The sequence below is a fragment of the Stegastes partitus genome, unplaced genomic scaffold (genome assembly GCF_000690725.1).
Source record: "Stegastes partitus isolate 25-593 unplaced genomic scaffold, Stegastes_partitus-1.0.2 Scaffold612, whole genome shotgun sequence".
Classification (NCBI taxonomy): Eukaryota; Metazoa; Chordata; class Actinopteri; family Pomacentridae; genus Stegastes; species Stegastes partitus.
This window is the reverse complement of record NW_007578343.1, coordinates 307,332-323,390: the sequence shown is the minus strand read 5'-3', so window position 1 is coordinate 323,390 and position 16,059 is coordinate 307,332. Positions and strand designations below refer to the sequence as shown.

At 41.8% G+C, this 16,059-nt stretch overlaps 1 protein-coding gene across 1 annotated transcript in view; it reads left to right on the top strand.

The window, feature by feature from the left end:
- Nucleotides 1-16,059, top strand: part of mfng (MFNG O-fucosylpeptide 3-beta-N-acetylglucosaminyltransferase) — a 30,219-nt gene that overhangs the window by 10,682 nt on the left and 3,478 nt on the right. Inside the window, exons 2-7 of the mRNA XM_008289383.1 lie at nucleotides 1,640-1,685; nucleotides 2,983-3,085; nucleotides 8,074-8,227; nucleotides 13,411-13,496; nucleotides 14,464-14,629; nucleotides 14,708-14,793. Of these exons, the coding sequence (XP_008287605.1) occupies nucleotides 1,640-1,685; nucleotides 2,983-3,085; nucleotides 8,074-8,227; nucleotides 13,411-13,496; nucleotides 14,464-14,629; nucleotides 14,708-14,793 (641 nt within the window). The remainder of the gene's footprint in view (nucleotides 1-1,639; nucleotides 1,686-2,982; nucleotides 3,086-8,073; nucleotides 8,228-13,410; nucleotides 13,497-14,463; nucleotides 14,630-14,707; nucleotides 14,794-16,059) is intronic.

Genomic DNA, 16,059 nt, shown 5'->3' with positions numbered 1-16,059 from the left:
GTCACTAAATTATGCTGCTGTAGTTGTAAATGCACCAATAATGACGATTCTGTCTCCTCGACACAAGGCTTGTATTTTTTTCACACTCTGAAATCACTTTTTTTGAAAATTCTTCTGATTGTCAGTACACCCAAAAATCCTCACATTTACGGGTGAAAACGTAAAAAGTGAGTTTGTTGTGAACAAAACGCTGCTCGCACTTGGTTGGGAAAGACAACCTTCCGTCTCCTGCAACGACCCGTTTTAAATTTGAATACCTGGAATACAAGTTTTTGTATTTATGTATTTCAGCCAAACCATGAATACATTTCCAGGAATTGAAAGAAAAAAAAACAACAAAAAAAACGAGAATTCCAATTTGTGTTTATCATAACGGGTTAGCTGTCCCTCTCTGAGGTTATTTAGTGCCTTACTGGCAAAGGAAGCTGAACACACTGCTCGGTTCAGCCTGAGGGGCTGTGTGGAGATGGAGTGTGCTGCTTGTTGATTGTTCAGACCCCTTGGTGCAAACCTCCCCAGTCTCGGTGACTCATGCAACACACAGATTTGAATCTTTCCAGCCAAGAGTCTGCTCGATGAGATTGGTGCAGCACTCCAACTGTTTGTGGAATTTCTGAAATGTTCAATGAATTTTAAGGACATCTTCAATGATGACATTTGAATTAAAATGCAGAGAATATGAATGCATTTTTCCAAAAATATCCCCAAATGTGTGCTCTTTTATCCCCCCAAGAACCAAATATTGAAATATATGTTCATCTGCTGTGGCTTTGCAAATGAATTACTTTTCCTTGACTCTATGTTTTCAACACAAATCATGCTATGTATTGGCAACAGACTTTGATATACAGATATTATGTGACAGATGTAGGCAGCTTATTACATGAAATAATTAAAAAATGTGTTTATGTGGACACGATTAACACGATGTGACAATTAAACTTTTACACCACCAGATGTCAGCATCTATCTATCTATCTATCTATCTATCTATCTATCTATCTATCTATCTATCTATCTATCTATCTATCTATCTATCTATCTATCTATCTATCTANTATCTATCTATCTATCTATCTATCTATCTATCTATCTATCTATCTATCTATCTATCTATCTATCTATCTATCTATCTATCTATCTATCTATCTGACTGATGGCAGTGACATCAAGGTGTTGTGATTTGAGACCTACTTGACTCATATATCTGCCAGAGAGCAAATTGACTCAGCCATGCAGTGCTCCTCTGACCACTATGGACCATAAAAATGTGTGTGTGTTTCTTTGTGTGTGTGTGTGTGCATGTGTGTATGTATGTGTGTATGCGAGGTGTGTGTGTGCTTGTGTTTGTGTTGGTGTGTGCGTTGCCTCTGTGTGCAATGACTCATTGTTTTAGCTCACAGTGGGAAACCTTGTTTTTGTCACATCGAATTTGCTCCATCCAAAACGATATTGATCCCCCGACTGTATGACGTGTGTGTGTGTGTGTGTGTGTGTGTGTGTGTGTCTTTTCGCTTTAATGAGAGCGCTTTCAGGACAATCTGTTACAGATGTGGTGAAGAAGAAGGGTGCCGCCTCATCAAAGTGTGTGTATATTAATCCTTGTATTTGTCTCTGTTTTGCTGTGTTGTCTGTTTAGACGTTCATTTTCACGGACACAGAGGATGAGGACTTAAGCTCAGAAGGTAAGCAGCCAGTTTAAGTCTAATTTGCATGCAAAGTCTAAGATTTAGACTGAAAACTGCATTCTGTATGGGCAAAAGTATGTGGACATATCCTTGCGGGTCAACTATCTTTTACCCCAGCAAGGCCGCTTATTGTCTTAATGCAGCAACATAAAAGGTCTTTTTCTGTTTTGTCATGACAAAGACCCACAAAACTAATTCATATTCAAAAGTGCCTGATATTCCCTTTGAATGTACAATAATATGCCTGAAAATAGTTTTTTATTTCTGGATATTTTAAAAAGATGAGGTATGTTTGGCTATGCAAATATCAAAAAAGCATTTCCTGCCATACCGGCGCTCAATTTGGGTTTCAAAGGAGCTGGAAAACCCAAAAAACACATGAAATAAGAAAAAAGGTGTTTGAAACTCAGAAGAGTCACATAAAGGAGTCCTGCAGCAACACAAACCTCCTGATATTAGTGTTCATTGTGGGTCTGGGTGGGAATGCATAGTCCCCTAAAAATTTGGAACAAATTCACCGATTGGATGAACCGACCCTGAAGCCTAACCGACCCCCGTAAATACTGCTGCCTCGACTTTGCATTCTAAGTCTGCACACATTCTGCTTGCAGTGATGCAGCGGCAGATTTACCACTTGACATTCATGGTAATATCTGAAACAGTGGACAATCTAAGCAGCCTTTTCATTTCCAGCCGGCTTCTCATTTCTAGTCCATCTTGCGAGCTGAAAAGACAGCTGATGAATGGCAAATTTAAACGTAGACTGCAAGCCAGACCTTATCAGCCCACATCAGTGGCAGACTTCACCAACGCTCTTGTGTGTAAATGCGAGCAAATTCCTGCAGTCAGAGTCCGGCAGAAGAGTGAAAGCAGCAGAATAATGTGTACAGTTTGGGGAATTAAGACCTGTCCTGGTGTCCAAATACTTTTGGTTATGTTTTTCCCTGTAATGCATTTTTCCCTTTAATCTCCTTTTTTTTTTTACTGACACATTCATCTGCCTTTCCATGCTTCTGTTTTTACATAATTTCCCTTCTCTCATGTCCTTTAATTGACTCTCTCTCATCTCTCCTCCATTTCTCACGCTCTCTTTGTCCCCCTGTTTCCATCATCACAAACAGTATTGCTCAGGAAATATAGAAAATGGCAAAACAATGTATTATACAAAAGTAATCATCAATACCTGCAACCATGTGCAACACCTTGGAAATTGAGAACATCCAGCTGTATTAATAAAACAAAAACCTCCCTCCCTCCCCTCTGTCACCACCTCTCCCTCTCTCCTTCTGTCCAGGCTACAACATGGTGGTAACAGGCTGCCAGTCAGATCACAGTCAGCAGGCTCTGTCCTGCAAGATGTCTGCCGAGTATGACGGTTTCATGGCCTCCAACAAGAGGTGAGACAGATTATGTTCCATCTATCACACTGCCCACACCGGATTTAAAGATCAGATTAAGATTACAAACTTGACTGGTCACCGGTGGGGGAATCAGGCTGCTACAGCAGGAGGCAGTGCAGAGAGAACTCAAAGGCGTAGATGATCTTTCAGGGTTCCATGAGTATATACACAGGTGAGAATTACTACTGTCACACTTATTACAGGGGTAATCTCTGAAGGAGACTTTCAAATTGGATTTATTGACTTTTACTCGAACTGGAACAGTAGTACATTAACATTTTGTGTTTTTTATTTTAGCAATAAATGTATGCGTGTAATCTGTGACGGGTAATGTAATTAACTGAAGGTGCAATCAGTTGCTGCAAAAGTAATCAGAGCCTCTGCATTCATTGTAACTTCTCAGTCATGTAAGTGAGACACTTTCTGAGTTGCTTCAGTTGAACTTTTGCTCTTTCATTGATGACAGATTTGTTAGGGCCTCCTCTTTGACAAACAGAGATAATGTAGACCATACTGGTGGTTGACAGCGATCCATAACACATTACAAATACCCCCAAAACACTTTGTTGATATCTTTCTTTGAACAACCCAAAATAAAGCCACTGTACAACCGTATCTGCTTTTAGTATTAAAAACAGTATGTTTGCATTTTAAAGTTCCCATATAATAATCCCCATCAACATTCAGGTTTCAGCCCTGTTTAGAACAGTCTGGTGCAGTATCTGTAGCTTTAAATCCAACTAAGCCACAGCCACACCTCTCTGTGTGTCGACTCTGTACAGTGGCAGACAGGAACCCAAAGGAGGTGTTACTTATCTGCTCTAACATCACAGCAGGTTGCAAACCTAACCAGCTCATTATTATCATTTGAGTCTCTGGACTCACTGTTGATAAATAATAATGTTAAAAAATAACAACAAACTGGATTTTGCACAACACGACCCCTTTAACTCTGTCACACAGTCTATCCTGTGTCTTGTCACAATATCATATTCACCAGGTATTTGTGTTCACGAGTTATACGTGAAGACATGACATCAACTCGGCCAATGAAAATGCTGCTGCCAGATGTAAATGCTGAAAATCAGGGAGTAAAAAGTTGATGTTAACAGCCTGAATGTGTTAAAGCCCTGTAGTGGCAATCATGTTTTGTCCCCAGTTGATGCGTATATATATGCTAGAAAACATATCATGAATGAAGTAAACAGTCCATGACAATCTCAAAAACATTATTCAGACTTCCAGAGTTTCATATGTGACAAATCTAAAGATTCAACCTTCTTAACTTGGTTAAGGCTTTCTGTGTCATTAACTTGACTGAGTTACTCCAAGATTACAACTTGCCATTGAGTGGCGTAGACTAGTTCTACAGAGTTTAATCAGAATCATAAGTGAACTTGAGCTGCAGCATGTTGGGAGGTGTGCATGGGGAGAGAGAGGCGTGGACTTTGTAGATCTACATATTCTAGAAACAGAAAGACGCCTGTAAGTTAATCCAAGACATTTTAAAGCAGGAAGGGATTACTTTAAAGAAAAAAATACTTGTGTAATTTTGATACACAGAGGTGAGCTTATAGGTGTTAAAGGAGAGAGTTTAAGATTGTTGAATGGGGATGAAATTAAAAGGTTGAGTGTAAAGACTGAAGTTTTAAATTAAGGGGGTCTGTTGGGCTGAAGAGCGCTGAAGATCAATGGAGGCCAGAGGCTGAGTGGGCAGAGTATGGAGTGAGCTGCTGCCCGAGCAGCTTTGAATGGTTTTGGAGAGTAAGCAGGCAGGCATGGAGCATGAGGAGAAGCGTGGTCATAAGATGGGTTGGTGGTTTGGCTGGTGGCTGTTTAGTGGAGCAAGCAGGCTGGCACACAAGAGAGGATCTGAGCACAACGATAAGACTGGTTACCGCGAGAAGAAACACGCAGAGAAACTAGTTGGCGAGGCAGGGTTGGCCTGAGAGCGACTACTGCCACTGAGGGTGACCGAACACAATCTGGCGGCATGTGGTGGAAAAGCCGGGGTAGACAGGCCACGCCCACACACACACACACACACACACACACACACACACACACACACTCAGATATATGACCATACGAACACAGAGAAACAGAGAAGAGAGGGAACACAGGTACACTGGGAGATACACCCACTGCATTTGAATTCACATTCTTTTTCTTTTTCCTTTCAGCATGTACTGCAGCAGCCCTTACAAAGTACATGCTGTTGCATACAGAATGCATACTATTGGGAGCTACTGCTCTCATTATATGCGCCTTAAGCTACGACTGTCATGCTCATGTATTCATCACAGTCTACAATGCGCTCTCGGTTGCTCGAGCTTTTATGATGTGTCTTCTGCGATGCAGGGGACTGGGGGTCAGGATGGCCAGAAAGGCACACAGGCTTCCATACTGCAAAATCCAACCGCATGTTGTAGGACATGCTGGTATTTTTGGATTACTGTATTTGAAACACTATGTACTGGGACACTGTAAATCTTTTTCTGGCATACAAAATTGTATGGTGGCATGGGTATTGGAAGGCACCCATGAGGGACATGGCATTAGTCATGACAGAATATGCATTAGACAGCATACTCACTATTTGTGGATGCTGTAAAATATAGTGGACAATGTCTTGTATATTTTAGATCTGTAAAAAAATGAAATGAACAGCTTGTGTTTGGTGTATAACTAAGACGCTGACTATGCTGTTATTAAAATGGCAGTGAAAATGTGTCTTCCGTTTGGTTCCAATGCTCGCTTCGAAACCTCCCCAGAAGTCCCACTGAAGTCCTGCTGAAGAGGGAAGTGAGGCTGTTTGGTTTGGAAGGAAGCCTTTTGTGTTGTGTGGCACCCATAGGGATGGATGAGCAATTCAGTTTGGTACCAGCAGCTTTGTAATTTGGACTCTGATGTTGTAGTGGAAGTCTTGTCGGTTTGGAGTGAGGCTGGTATCATGTCCAGCAATTCTAATGGCAGAAGAATTAAAACAGCTCCATCACTCACTGAGTAAAACAGCAAAAAATCATACTCTGAGGACAGGAGAATATCCAAACTAAAAAAGGCTTCTAACTGGGAACATATCTGTGATAAAATATCCTCAATTCAAGGTTCATGTACTAGCCTTTTTCAGAGCTTTTGTAACCGTTTCCAATGGAAACAATCCACATTCAGCCACAGTTAAAGAGAGCCAAGAGTTAAGATCTACATCCGTGTAGCATTTGTTATCAGAGGTTTCCTATTTTGAGCAATAGAATTAATTAAAATCTTTGTTTTTGTACAATGTGTAAAATGTCTACAATCAAGGTTCGTAATCAGGCAATAGAGTTTATTTGTTGTCTAAATGTATCATACAATTGATGATAGCTGACAACATGTTGTCTTGAGTCACAGCATACAGTACCTGAAACTGTGACTTGAATAATTGTTATACGCCAATCAATCAAAACATTAAAGTCATTGATCCAACATTGTGTTGGTCCCCATCATGACACCCAGAAAGCTCTGATCCATTATGGCCCGGACCCCACAAAGCTCTGAATGTGTCCAGCGGTATCAGGCACCAAGATGTCAGCAGCAGATCCACTATGTCCTGGAAGTGGCGAGGTGGGGCCATAGACTGGACTTGTGTTTTTTCCTGCATATCCTACAGACGCCCAATCAGATTAAGATCTTGGAGGACATATCAACATCTTGTCCTCAAACCATTGCTGAACAATGTTTGCAGTGTGGTAGGGTGCATTATTCTGCTGAAAGACACCACTGCAACCAGGGAATACTGTTGGGGTGGATATGGTTTCCAACTATGTTTAGTGGGCATGTGTCTAAGTAACACTCACATGAATGCAGGACCCAATGTTTCCCAGCAGAACAATGCCTGCTGCCATCAATGGCCCTTGGAAGTATCCCAGTTCGACCTCGACATGGGCCAACTGGGTCACTCTGATCTTTGTGTGGTTATGCAGCCATTATCACAGTTACAGTCATGCATTGTATGTTCTGACTCTTTTCTACCATGGCCTGCATTAAGATTTTTAGCAATTTGGGCTACAGTAGCTCAATAGTTGGTTCAGCTATTGCTCCCCATGCACATCACTGACCCTTGAGCACCCAAGACCCTGTTGTCTGTTCACTGGTTGTCCTTCCTTAGACCACTTTTAGGTTCAAACCCCTGCATATGGTAAGACCCCACAAGACCTGCTGTGCTTTAGATGCTCCGACCCAGTCATCTAGCAGTTACAGTTCGGTCCCTGTGAAAGTTGCTCAGATCCGCTTGCCTTTGTTTCCTGCTTCCAACACATCAACTTTAAGAACTGACTGTTCAGGTGCTGCTAAATGTATCCCACCCCTTAACAGGTGCCACTGTTACAGGGTAATTAATGTTAGTTACTTCACCTGTCAGTAGTTGTGGCTGATTGGTGTATTTATCTACAGTTTACAAGACTATTGAGACTCCAGGTGTTTTCTCTCTCTGTTTCTGTTTAGCACATTTACAGTGAATTTAATGATCGCATTTACGAGACAGACAGACTGTTGGAAGGGAGAAGTGATTTGAGCGCTCGGTTTGTTTTTGTTGATTGTAGGAGGTGAAGTCTCTCGTCTGATTTACGTCTAGAAAACACAAACTTCAGGAGATGAATTGGTATAAATATATACTTTTCTCTTCTGTCTCTGTGATTAGGTGGATTTCTGTTCTCTATTTCAATAAAGCATCCAACACTCAGCTGTAAAGCATAACCTCTGTTTCTTGAATGCATAAAATGAAGACAGTCTAGTGCAGGGTTTCTATTTTTTAATGCAAAATTATGTTGCACACTAAGATATAACATTTCAATAATTTGGTTGGTTAAGTCAGGTCTTTGAAGAACCAACAGAAGGAAAATTAGAGTTCTTCTTTACAAGCTTCAACAGAAGGAATGGAGTGAAGCTTAGAGAACCTAAACTATTACGACAAACACCAGTGTTATAGTTTATCTTTTGCCCTTCAGGTGGTTTTGCCATGTGGACGACGATAACTACGTAAACCCGGAGGCCCTCCTCTCCCTGCTCTCGGCCTTCCCCCAGGAAGCTGACATCTATGTGGGCAAACCGAGCTTGGACAAGCCCATCACTGCGCATGAACTGCTGGAGGGCAACGCAACGGTACCACCCCACAGTGCTCATTTAACTTAACCCACTCATGAGCTTTTACATTTCTTGGCATACTGAGGTTACATGAACATGGCCTCTGGGTTGTTGTTGTTGTTTTTGTTTTTAACCTCTCATCTAATGGGACCAGGTAGACTGCACGCTAAGAGAAAAACTACAGGAGGCTGTTTTGAAAAAGAATCACTTCATTAAATGTGCTAAAGGTGAAAAATGTGAAAGAACCGAGACAAAAACACGAGTGCTTTAGTTATAGCACAACCATCTAATACCAGTGACCTCAGCAGTGGTCATTTTGTACCACAGCACACGATGACTCCCTTGAAACCCACATAGAATTTTATTTATATGGGCCGACGACTTCTTACATCAGAGTGACCCCTCGAGATACATTAAGGCCTTTAATGATACGTCGCAGATTTATTTCTACTTGCTGTGCTGCCTCCTGAGAATCTTTATCTTCATTTTCCATCTTAAATTCTTTTTTTTCTCCCCCTTCTTTGCCTTTTTCTTTTTACTGATTACTTGTTTGTTTCCACCTAAACAGACCTACTATAGCATTTGCTTACTGGTTGTTTTTCCGTGAATGCTTCTGTTGCTGCTTTAATGCTCGTGTTCCTTGCATGCTCTGTTACTCTTCCTTGCCACATTTTCTGGAAAAATAATTCCCTAACATCATATTGTTTCACCCTGATCAAGAATGTAATGGAAACACTGGTTTCAGGGGCAAATCTAAATCCAAACAATCGCACAGATTGTAATCCAGTGAGCCTTACTGCTGCCTAAAAACAAATGTACCTGGTATGTCCGCTTAATAATTGATTGCATTTTAAAACAGGTCAGCCTGGAAGGTCAGGTGTCAGAGAGCAGCAGAAGTTAAGATCAGATACACTCAGAAGTGTGCTGGGAAAGAAATTCAGCCCTGGACTTACCCTGGAAATCCCAGTGCTCTGGATGAAAGTGTCTCCATCCTCGCCTCCTACTACTTTGCAGTCTTACCTTTCGTTGCAAACAATACACTTGTCTCACAATGAATTTATGTTTCTGTCAAAAACATAAATGACAATACAGTTTAGCTGTGTTGGAATGAAATGTTTGGGGGACATGGTTGACCAGACAGATAGAGAGAGAGAGACATAAAACAGTAAAGCCTGTAGGTCACCACACAGTTAAGATCTGATCTATGACATATAAGGAAAACTGACTGAAAATGAATTGAGTTTCTGATAGTCACTGATATTAGTGGCTACATAAGGCCACCTTGAGAATAGCTGGAGTCTGTGTGAATTGGTTTATGGGCTTCTACTGGGGATGAAATTGAATTTAAAAATAGGTGATTTACATAATTGTTTCATACTGTCTCTTAAGTAAAGGTGATCATGACTTAAAGGAGCGCTGGCCAAAACTACCAAAGTGAGTCACATTGTGGGGGGGATAAAAAAAAGATGGAATTTCTTCTTTTTTTCTTCTTTTCTTACATCGTTCCCTATTTTCCTCCGACTAACTGTCAATCTGTTGTTCATCCCTTCATTTTTTTCTTTCTCCTCTTCCTTTGATTTTTTTTTCTTTCACTCTGCTGAGGACACTAAAGAACAGTAAAACTAAGCTGAGGTCTGTTCCAATTGGTTTTGTGCCAAAGTGCAGCCCAGCCGGGGTTAACCGCCGCCATTCAGAATCCATACGTTCATTTGTGAAAGGGACGTTAAATGAGGATGCAGTTAAGTACGTATGTACGGGGACGGATGGAGGCGCATGAAATGTGTCGCTCTGTGGCTTTTGTTCACATGGGAAAGACTTTTGGGCGCCAAGTGGATCAATCAGTGATTAGTGTTTTGTTGGGCTATTGATTGGTGGTAAAGCACATGCATGCACACACACACACACACACACACGATAAAGATGACTCCCTGAGGTCAATCGTTGGTTTTTTGAATACACATGCAGCTATTCATGAATGTGTGTGTGTGTGTGTGTGTGTGTGTGTGAATTACTGCTCCTAGTGCATCCTGATTTCAGGAAGCTGTCTGAATACCACATCATCCTCTGTGTCTCTCTCCGTCGTCTTTTCAATCTCTCCCGCTCATTTCTTGAAATTACTCCCTCCATCTCCCTTGTGTCACATTCTCCCCCCTGATTGCACCCATTTACAGCGAAAAATAGATCTTTATTAATCTTTGCTTCTTTCCCCTCTCTCTTCCCGTTCCTCCTTTCCCTCTGTTCCTATTTTCTGGATGGAGAAAACACAAACGAATGTCGGGCTCCTCTCTGTCTCCTCCTTTCATTTTCTTGCATCTCGCTGCCTATCTTTTTCGATTTCCTGTCACCGTTGCGAGGCAGCGAGGAGAATGAGAGGAGGAAGGAGGGAAAAGAAAGCAAAGGAATGGAAAGAAAGGGGTAGGAAGGAAACGGGAAGACAAACAAAAAGGAGGGACTTTTGAGAAAAAAATGGCCAAAGCAAAAATGTTTAGAAAAAGGTGGAATGACAGTATGGAAAGGAAATTCAATTTAAAGACATTTAGAGGGAAGCCTTGTAAAGAAAATGGAAGGAAATACTAGAAAGCAATCGAAAGGAATGAAAAGGATGGAAGGGAAGAAAAACAGAGGAGCCAGCAACAAGGCAAAGCCATGGGTAAAAAAAAAGGAAATTAAAAAGTTCTGAAAAGAAAGGGGAAGGTGGTGATGACAGAAAGGAAAAATGAAAAGGTTAAGAAAAGGAAACAAAAGAAAAAGAAGGCAAGTAAGAAGAAAAAAGAAAAGAAAGAAAACACACTGATCAGCAACAAGCGTAGTGTTATGTAGGCCTCCCTTATGCTGCTAAAACATCCATCCATCCATTTTCTATACACCGCTTAATCCTCACTAGGGTCATGGGGGGCTGGAGTCTATCCCAGCTGACTCAGGGTGAAGGCAGGGGACACCCTGGACAGGTCACCAGTCTATCACAGGGCTACACTTAGAGACAGACAACCAAGCACACTCACATTCACACCTACGGACAATTTACAATCACTAATTAACCTCAACATGTTTTTGGACTGTGGGAGAAAGCTGGAGAACCTGGAGAGAACATGCAAACTCCACACAGAAAGATCCAGGTGACCCCACCAGGACGCGAACCGGTGACCTTCTTGCTGTGAGGCAACAGTGCTACCCACTGCACCACCTTGCAGACTGATGCTAAAACAGCTCTGACCCATTGTATCTTGGAGGACACAGACCTCTGAAAGTTTCAGCAGCAGATTCTTTAAGTTCTGGAAATAGTGAGCTGGGGCCTTTATGAATCAGACGTATTTTTCCAGCACATTCAACAGATGCTATATGGAGGTGAGATCTGGAGAATTTAAAGGCCAGGAGTTCTGTGCCATGTTCCTCAAACCATTCCTGTACACTTTCTGCAGTGTGGCACTATTTAAAGGGAGGCTTAGTATTTGCAGTGCCTCTTGTTTCAGCGAAGCCTTTTAGGTTTTTTCGCTTCTCTCCTGCTCTCTAAGCTCACATATACTGTATTTCAGTTCAGCAGAATTCTCAACAAAGCTGTTCTCATGTTGTTTATGTTTGTGCTTTCAAATGGTAGAACAAGTGACTAAAACGTATCTCACTAAGACATGTCAACTGGCAGCCAAACTGCTGCTCAGCGCTGCTAAAATCCTGATTTTATAACGACTACCTTGTCTGACACACTCACCGTACACATGTGCTCAAGACACGCTGCCTTAAGAATGCAGCTATACGACACATGCAAAACAGTCACTCAGAGAAAAAGTAAGAGGTGACAGAATGTCTTCTTCTCACGCTCTCATTCGTATCTGTCAGCTGCCGTGTGGTCCGCTGTGAAGCACAGGTGTGCCTGCGGCGGACTAGAAAGACCTCATGCTTGTGGGGCAATACTGGTGACTGCAAAGTAGCTCGGGTACGTTCAGTGGGTGGCTAGATTGGTTGGTAGATGCTGTCTTGGAGAAAAAGATTCTCAGGGGATCTGAAAAATGGCTCAATCTAGTTGCAAAGCCGATAGCAACAGTGAACACTGTATGGACACCGAGCTGTCACTAAAAAAACAGTCAAAGGGGACACACCCATGAAAACCTGCCCACATGAGAGGTTTGTTCAGAACTGTTAGTCAGTGCAAATCAAATAATACCAACAAAATAACAATGGTTTACTTAATTATACATATGCTTTGGTTGCATGTTAAAATAATTCATCCTCTTTCAGATTCTTTTTTTTTTTTGCTCGATTATATCGGCGGGCTGCAGGGTGGTGCAGTTGGTTAGCATTGTTGCCTCACAGCAAGAAGGTCACCAGTTTGCACCTGGATCTTTCTGTGTGGAGTTTACATGTTCTCCCCGTGCAGCGTGGGTTCTCTCCAGGTTCTCTGGCTTCCTCCCACACAGTCCAAAAACATGTTGAGGCTAATTGGTGATTCTAAATTGTCCGTAGGTGTGAATGTGAGTGTGCTTGGTTGTCTGTCTCTAAGTGTAGCCCTGTGATAGACTGGTGACCTGTCCAGGGTGTCCCCTGCCTTCACCCTAAGTCGGCTGGGATAGACTCCAGCCCCCCCTTGCGGATTAAGCAGTGTATAGATAATGGATGGATGGATTATATCGGCAACAATCTGATTCCACTGACACCAAACCCGTTTAAGGTAAAAGGGCTGTAGGTAAAAGGTTGTTTAGTTAAAGACCAGGTCGAAAGTCCGAATGAAATTTTAATTCTGTTTTTGTGGAACTGTAACCCAACGGAACTGCAGCTGGTCTGGATATTTTTTTTTTCTCCATCTTTTCGAAGAACATCAAAGGGGTTTCATACGTAACCTTGTTGTGCTTCTATCTGAGCTTCGGTCTGACAGATATTCCAGCACCAGAGTTGTACCTTCTGTCGCCTTCTGTGGTGAATTATTAAATTACAGATGGTACTAAGCTACAGCAAACAACCACAACAAGTTACCACAGCAGGAAGCATTTTGTGCTCCACTGACTTCTCCATGTAGTGGTTTGCTGTATGAAAAAGTTAAACTGGGGCTTTTTCTTTCTGCATTTTTCTCTTTTTTTTGTTGGAGCCTTCGAGCATTTTTTATTGGGGACACAATTTGTACCAACACGGTGCTCAGTGCATTTTGTATTTGTTTGTGTCTGCATGTGTATACCTGTTAATTAACCATCTGCATATGTGTTGTGTATCAGAGGGAAGTGCGCTTCTGGTTCGCTACAGGAGGAGCTGGTTTCTGTCTGAGTCAAAGGCTGGCAGAAAAGATGGCTCCGTGGGCCAGGTATTCACAAAAACTTCGTCTTTATAGGGACCAAATGTGACAGTTAGTGTTAGAGCTAATAGCAAATAATATTTCATTGGTTTTTGCATGTTTTGGTGCATTTATTACAAGTTGGATTCTTTCAAAATAAAGATTTTAAAGTTTAAATTTATGCAATTTTGTGAAAAGTTTTTAGTTCCTATCCTCCAGGCGTCTACTGTTTAGTCTAAGTCATAACAATCTGACTTGGAATACAGTATTAAATCTATTGTACCAAACATATTTTGATTTATTTTGTTAAACGTACACTATAGTGGCTCAGTAATACAGCCACAGCTATAATTTGAGAACCACAAAGGCCCAAAGCTTTGCATTCCTGTGCTTTGTTGTGTGAAAGACAAACCCAGAGAGAAAGCAATAAGCACATCTCATACAAGAAATAATGGGAATTTCATAACTTCTTTCATTAAAGATTGTTGTCTCACTTCCTAGTAAACACTGGAATGCACAAACAGCGTACAAACAGAGACAACGATCACTTTTTTCCCCCCCTTTTCAACTGCTTTAACCAGGAGCATGGCTTTGATCAAAACATAAAGCTGACTAAATGTTCAAAGTGATGAATCACCCATCGAAAGTAAATTTCAGGTCTGCAAGTCTGCATTTGCACTGCTCTCAAAGAACTGAGACTAATGGCTGCCCAGGGCTAGATGTTGAGGAATCAATCCAAAAAATTTGCACTGCTCTTTGGGAAAGGTCAGCAGTAAAGTACATGCAATAAATAGTTAATGGGCCAAAACATGTAAAATTATCAATATTATGCCTTTAGGCTTAAAGTTGGGCTGTTTTAAGCTGTTTTGCAAGTATGATATGAAGGCTGTTACCCGTAAATATGTCAAGGCAGCATGTTTTTGACAAGAAAAGTTTATACAGTATTCGCAGGAATATGCAAAGCAAATGTAGAAGGTTTTTTTCCGTGTCATCTCAGCGGCTCCCAGTTCGAGCGGACGTCAGCGACGATCCGTCTCCCTGACGACTGCACGGTGGGCTTCATCGTGGAGAAGAGGCTGGGTATCTCCATGGTCCACTGTCCTTTCTTCCACTCCCACCTGGAAAACCTGCTGCTCATCAGCCACAGGAGCATCCCACAGCAGGTAGTGACACGCAGACGTACACGGACATCCACGTAGACGCGCTTCTGCTCACTGCTGTGTGTCTTTTCTCCTCTGCAGGTGACGCTGAGTTATGGGATATTTGAGAACAAGATGAACAGCATTGAGGTGAAAGGAAGCTTCTCTAAGGAGGACGACCCCTCCAGGTTTGTCTCTCACTTCCTTCATTCAGAAATAAGCAGACGTGAGCGACGTGTCCCTGCTCACATCGGTGTGTTTGGTGAAATCTTCTGAGGCGTCAGTCAGCAGCTGTATGATGTGGTGCACGCTGCATGTACGGGTATGATGCAGCTTTGACGGACTGCCTTGTCCTCAATTAACCTTCCTTTCTCTTCTATTTGGAATTCAGATATTTTTCTGTTGTCTTAAAAGGTTATGAAACCCTTTTATTACAAAGTTTCAGAAATAAATATGCAACAAATGGACCTCGTGGCAAAACCTCCCCTTGCCTTGACCTCTGATAAATTTAAATAAATCCTCCTTAATCTCCGAGAGCAGCACTTTGTTGCCTCTGAAGCCAGAAGCAGCACTTCCACTCTTTACAAATGAGAAGCTGAACTCAGCAATTTAAATACACCCCTGCTCATTTTCAATACACTTGTGGGCTTGACTGCAGTAGTTCTGAGATGACCAGTAGCCTTTGTTGGGTAATGTTGGCCATTGTTAGTCAAGCTGATTCATGCTTGAATTAGTTAGCTGACGTTAATGAATCATCTTACTTGTGCTACTGACACACTGTATTTTAACACGAGCCATTATCTTAATTGGCAATTGGAGCAGCTGTGGCAACGGTTCAGCAAGAACTCCAAAGGGATGCTTAAAAAGATATTCATCTCTTCATTTTCTGTTTAAAGCAAGGCTCTGTTCTGGTATTCAGATAATGAAACTGCCCTGCATTTAAAAAAAATAAAAAAATGTAATAGGCCGCATTGGTGAGGGCATGTTTCATGCAGCAAACAGATAGTGAAATACTATCCTCAGCTTCCTCCCACTGAAGCTACACATAAATGATTATGAAGCAAAAACTTAGTGAGGAAAACCAGATTACAAGATGATGTCTAAGGGCTTTTTTTTTTGCACTGTGCATCCTGCTGGCTTCAGAAGAGCCCTCAGGGACGTCATGGAGCACAGAGTGACATGAAGATGCCTTGTTTCTAATAGTCACACGAGCATACGTCATAGCATGCAGGGGCCAAAGTTCCGCCTCATTCAACATGGTGGAACTTTAAATGTTGCGCTGCTCTGGTGCTTTGCTCGGCACGGTGCCAAGCCGTTGTCTTGTGGTGCAAGACAATGGAATGAAAGGGTGCATAGGTGCCGCTGCCGTGTTCAGTATGAGGGGCAATTATTAATTTGAATAAGAGTTGCTCAATGGTGCATGTGCTAAAAAAGTCTTCCAAGCATCTTCCATG